The 6,121-nt window shown below is 39.2% G+C and overlaps 1 protein-coding gene across 1 annotated transcript; it reads right to left on the reverse strand.

Moving 5' to 3' along the window:
- Positions 1-4,386: 4,386 nt before the first annotated feature.
- Positions 4,387-5,331, reverse strand: LOC118915941 (olfactory receptor 4S2-like). Its single transcript, XM_036892351.2, has one exon. It carries the CDS (start codon positions 5,320-5,322, stop codon positions 4,387-4,389), a length of 936 nt encoding a protein of 311 aa, XP_036748246.2. The 5' UTR covers positions 5,323-5,331.
- Positions 5,332-6,121: the final 790 nt, after the last annotated feature.

Raw genomic sequence — 6,121 nt, forward strand, 5'->3', positions numbered from 1 at the left:
TAATGCAGCACATGTCTTTAGACTGTCCATGCTATACTTAGAGAAACTGTTATGAAGAATTCTTGGTAACCTATTGCTGGTACAGTCCAGGAATTAGAAGTTTCAGATTGGATGATGCACACCCTCTTAAATTCGATAAATGTGATTCAAAGACTGTACTTATAACTTCATTTTAAATTCTTCATGAGTATACAAACTGATGCTTTTGGTAAATAGGTAGCCTAGAAAATATTCCACCCTATGAAAGGACCTGAGCTCATGAAACACAGCTGAAGACAAGGGCATTCTGGCTGAATTTAATTAATACTCAATGTACTTTATGCAGAATGCATATTTTGAGGGTTTCTTCCACAATTCAAACTAAAACCTGGTTCATAAAATGGGATCATCTTTGGAACATTGAGGGTTCCCTTATTTGCATAAGAATACTTAAGTAAAAGGATAAGTGAGAACTAAGGCCTAGAGAGAGTTTTCACCAACTTTTCACATATGAGACACACAGATCCAATATTTTTCTGGTGCTCCATCCTCTTGACCGCACCACTAAGAAATTGAAATGCATGCACTATGAGTATTACTGGTGACAAGAATCCAAGTTTTAAGGTGGGCAGTGCATTTACAGAAATTAGCCAAGGTTGATGAAGGTTTCAGCAGTATTTTTTCTCTTCCAAAATGACCCTAACAGTGTACTGCCTAGAAGATTAAGGAACTTAGAACCTCAGGAGAGGCAGGAAAATAATGAAGTACACTGAAAATGAGATAAGAAAGATGATAGCAGATCAAGTCATGGTTGTGTTTGATGTTGATCTGGTGGCAAATACCTCCTGGTAGGATTCTCCACTTCTGGAAATGAAACTGAACAGAAATGTCTAGAGCTGCTTAGGCTGATGTCTAATTGTGCAATTACTGCTGTGTATGTAAGCCACATTTTTTGGTAATGAATTAAATGTGCTTATTGTGTCATGTTTACTATGTGGTTTCTCCTAGAAGAAGATGGGTCTTTCAGAAGTCTCTTTGAACATGCCTCACATTTATCTTCTGTAAACTCTCTTCTTATAATTTATCAACAAAGGAGGAGTAAAAGGAATCCTCCCAGGCATGGGTAACATTCTGCCCCTCCCTTCCTGTGTTCTCTATGGACAAAATAGTGGGAGACAGGATGGCTGCATAGTTAGGTATTGATGCTTCGACATTAATGTGCATAATGAAGGTTATGTGCTGTCTCTCATGTCCACTCTCTCTAGCTTGGCCTTTTACACTCTTCCATTCCAAGTAACGTGCACTAAAGGTATTAGAAGTTTTATCAGTTTAAGAAAGTACCTCAGAGGGGAAGGCAGTACAGCTCAGAGAAGGCAAGTAGTGATTCTATAGCATCTTAATATGGTGATGGACAGTGACTGTAATGGAGTATGTGGTGTGGACTTGATAGTCGGGGGGAATCTAGTTACCATAATATTGCTCAGGTGATTTTATATTAATTATACCAAAATAAAAATAATTAAAACTGAAAATAAAAAAGATCGTAAAAAAAAAGAATATGCCTCAGAATCCACACTTCTGCAACTTGACCTTGCTGTTCTTGGGTCAGCCAGATCAATAGTGCTGTGTAACAAGCCATCTTACCTCTTGGGGCTTATACAATAAGCATTTAATTCTCACTCATGTGTCCATGGGCAGCTGGTGTCAGCCTATATACATTGGGCTTGATTGGCCTTAATTCCAGACCTCAGGGTGGGAGCAGAAATATGCCATGTAGCTCTTATTATTCTCGTGTATAAAGTGGCAGTGTTGTCTTAGTCTTTGCTCAAATTGTAGTGTTTGACCAAAGATTGACTGTTATGCAAGCTCAGCATCATCTCTCTCTCTCTCTACATTGTGGATTGAGTTTTTACACTAAAATGTAAACAGTATTTTGATGATCTGAATCAAGTGATGAAGTTACATCGTAGCTCATAATGAAACAGACCAATTGGTCCCCATGAAAGAAGTGGATACACCAGGACACTGTAAAGCTGAGGGGTTCCCACATAGGTCCCATAAAAATGATGAAGTTCTGGAGACTCTGGCAGGTGGTAAATGTTTTAAATTTATGGATATGCTTAAATGAGAAAAGGGGGCATATGGAGGCTTGTGGAAGCTATCTTTATATATTCAGTTGCACAAAGCATGGAAGAATGATTGAAATATGTAGTTGTTACTCAAGGGACAAAAGAAAAATCATTGGTTAGAATTCAGAGACATTGTTTCCACACAGAATTAAGTAAATTCATTCATCTGGAAAATGAGGAGGGTTGTCATTTATTTTCATCCACAAGGCTCTAATCCAAGCCACATCTTCCATCTTCTAACAGTGAGGTAGTAAAAGTAAAAAATGATAAAACTACATGGATGTCAGCCAATTTGGTGATCTCACACCTATGACATGAAGTGGTGCTGTTGACAGAGTCACCCCAGACTTATGTCCTGAACTGGGTGAATTTTGACTTCTCCTGATTCTTGGTCACCTTCTGCCAAGGAACCAGGGGGAGGTTTTCTACTAATCTGACTGGGATTGTTCTAAGGAGCTTTGTGAACAGGAATATGTTTACACAGTCCCTGGAGGAATCTTGGGTACTACTTCATATATTCCACTTCTTGCTCTTTGAGATGAATGATTCTGACAGCATTTACCTTCTTAGGGACTGCTGACCTGCTATATCACTAAAATCCCTTGATAGTCAAGACTTTAATGCAAAGACATAAAAGAAAGTGTATTTTGGGGAATGATTATCAAGTGGATAACATTCATCTATTCCATTATTTTATAAAGCCAGGTCAGAGTGCCTTTCCTCGGTGTCGGTTAGCAGAACAGATGGGACTATACATCAGAGGTAGGGCTCTTTAGGTTTCATGGACTCATAGGCCCCTTGCACTCCATTAACATCAAGTATCTAGTCCCACTGCTCCCAGATCTGAGTTACCTGATGTGCTACTGTTTGCATAAAAATTATCAGAGGAACCTGTTAAAAACACAGAGATTTCCATATCTTTTAATGCTGCCCTACTAGATCAGAATGTTTCAGAATAGATACCGTAGTGCTTCAAAAATCCTTCATGATGAGATAAATTTGAGTAGCACTGACATAGTCATCATTTTATGATTGAGCAAGTGCAGCCCCATAGAGATCCAGTGTGCTTCGAAGCTGGATCAATAAACAAATATTTGTGTGATCCAATGCCTAGGGTTTCTTAATTGTAACTTGTAGTCCAGATGTCTTTCTGTGTTTGACCTTTATCTTTAATGTGACCTCATCAAAATCAACATCAAAGGTCTTTCTTTTAAAGCACTAACTATGCACCGTCCTTAACATAATTTGTGTATATAAACAGACACATTCCATAGCCATAAACACATACTCAGGGATAGGCAGTAACTTGAATAATCAGATTGTGGTAAAGACAATGAAACAATGGCAGAGAGATGATCAGGGATGTGTTTATTTGTTAAAGGAAGAAAAGCGCAGCTTGCCGGATGTGAAGGATGTCATTAGTTTAAGTGTCATTTCATATAGGAAGGACATATTTGCTTGTTTGGAATGAGTGTCTCTAGAATCCACAGCTGAAAATCAGGTCATGTTAGTAAAAGAAGCAAATGGCTCACTGTACTGAGTTAAGCTTATTAGGGAAAATAGTTTCCCTACCATGCATTTCAGTTAATTGTGATTACCGTGTAGACAGACTCAGAGTGACCTATTCCACATGGATGTCTGTTTTCACTCATTTTCTTTAGTTTTTTTCTCGTAGTCATTTACACTAGTAGGGACTGCTGTCTGCAGACTACAAGGAGAGATTAGACTCAGGAGGAGCACATTAGTGGGATGTTACAATTAAAGTGGGCATTTTAGAGGTAATCCTTCTCCTAATTCCTTATCATTTTTATTTAAAAAGAAAAAAATACGTCTTAGAGAAAAGAAAAGCTTTTCCCAAGGCGATGAGAACAGGTCATCTGTTTTTTTAAGCCTGTGATTTTTCTCTTTCACATCCTGCTCTCACCATCTTGCCATTCCACCCTACTTGGCTTAGGTGTCACTGTGTTTTGGAAGACTGACATCAGAATGCTTCAGCTCTGAGAGCTGTCATATTCCCTGAATGCTTTTTCTGTTCACACAATATATACGTATTGAATGCAACTATGATCATGCTGAATTTATGAGTTGAATATGAAACATTAGAACCAGTATAATCAATTATTATCACATGTTTTATGATAAATAATTATGATTAGATAAATAATACCTTCTTTCCATAGAATGTGTTATTCTTTTGTGTGTTCCTCCAAGGAAACCCTGTATGGTTGCTATTACTCTCTTCGTTGTACAGATCCTGCTTAAATTGTTACTTTTACAACTATTTTCTGTTAGCCTCCCAGAAAACCTTCCTGTCCCACAGTTTCTTCATTGCATTCTTTACTTCTGCGTTTCTCAGTGTATAAATCAGGGGATTTAACATGGGGGTGATAATTGTGTAAAATACAGCCACCATCTTATCTTCTTTAAAGGTAGTATCAGGGCGCATATACATGAAAGTACAGGGACCAAAGAAGATGATGACCACAGCGACATGGGAGCCGCAGGTGGAGAGAGCTTTGCGCCTGCCTTCTGCTGACTGCTTTCTCAAGGACACCAGAATGATGGTGTAGGAGATCAGCAGGATAACAAAGCTCCCCAGGGCGATGGTACCACTGTTGGCTGTCACAACAGCACCCACAAGGTATGTGTCTGCGCAGGCAAGTTTCAGCAGAGGGTGCACATCACAAAAGTAGTGATCGATCTCTTTGGGTCCACAGAAGGGCAGCTGGACTACCAGAGCCACCTGGACAGCGGAGTGTAGGAGCCCACCTACCCAGATCCCCAGCAACATCTTAGTGCATCTGTCACGGTCCATGATGGCCATGTAGTGCAGGGGTTTACAGATAGCCACATAACGATCATAGGCCATTACAGTAAGGATGAAGATCTCAGTGCAACCTAAGAAATGGGCCACAAAGAGTTGCAACATGCACCCCACATAAGAGATACTCTTTCTCTTGGCTAATAGGTCAACAATCATCTTAGGAGCTATGACGGAAGAGTAACAAATATCCACAAAAGACAAGTAGCTGAGAAAGAAATACATCGGAGACTTGTGAAGGTCACCCGCATACACTGTCAGAATGATGAGGAGGTTTCCCAGGAGAATGATTGTATAGAATAAAGAAAACACCACAGAACAAACTTCTTCAGCCACTGAATTCTGAGAAAGACCCAAGAAAATGAATTCAGTTACGTTGTTTATTTTTTCCATAGAATTAGCAGCCAGTGTTCCAGGAGACAATTTGATAATCTGAAAGAAAAACATAAGACCAGCAACATTTACTTCTAACTCAAAGCACGTGCATGCTCACGATAGCTGAAAACGGAAACTGGGTGCTTACAGATGCTTGGCATGCATACTTGAAGATATTGACGTGCGCATATCCCCCTCATCCCCTCAGCATCATAGTCCATTTGTTCACGTGAGATGAGGAAAGACCAGAGAGAGAAAGCAAACTCTGTATGTCACACGTTAAGCAGGAGTCTCGCTTCCCTCACCTTTTACTGAGGTTTTCTCTTCTGTTTGTTCTAAAAATTTACTAGTTCCTGTTCTGTTTAAGGCATTGTGCCCCATTTGGAACAACTTCTGTTTTTGGTAACATGGTAACAATTAATTACCTTTTAGGAAAAGTCTGTCCTATTTTTGACACAGAAGTGTAAATGTGCCCACATTTTCTCTTCTGAATTTTCCCTGAGTGTTCAAGCTCTTAGTCAGTCAGGATGTGATGTGGTGTCATGTAGTAGAGAGAGGACCAAAATCACACAAATCTGATTCTGAGATACTGGTGCCTGATAAAGAGAAAAGAAAAAAGATAAACCTATAAGAGAAACGGATGAGGACACATCAGGACCCGTTAGATCAGAACAGAGGCGAAATGAAATCTCTATTACTGTCTCCACATTCAAACTCAGTGTTGAGTGTAAACCAAGAAATACTTTAATTAGTATTTTAAACATTTTGTTGCTAACTAAAAAGAGGAAATGAAAATGAAAAAGGCAAGAAATCAAAC

The sequence above is a fragment of the Manis pentadactyla genome, chromosome 13, assembly GCF_030020395.1.
Source record: "Manis pentadactyla isolate mManPen7 chromosome 13, mManPen7.hap1, whole genome shotgun sequence".
Classification (NCBI taxonomy): domain Eukaryota; kingdom Metazoa; phylum Chordata; class Mammalia; order Pholidota; family Manidae; genus Manis; species Manis pentadactyla.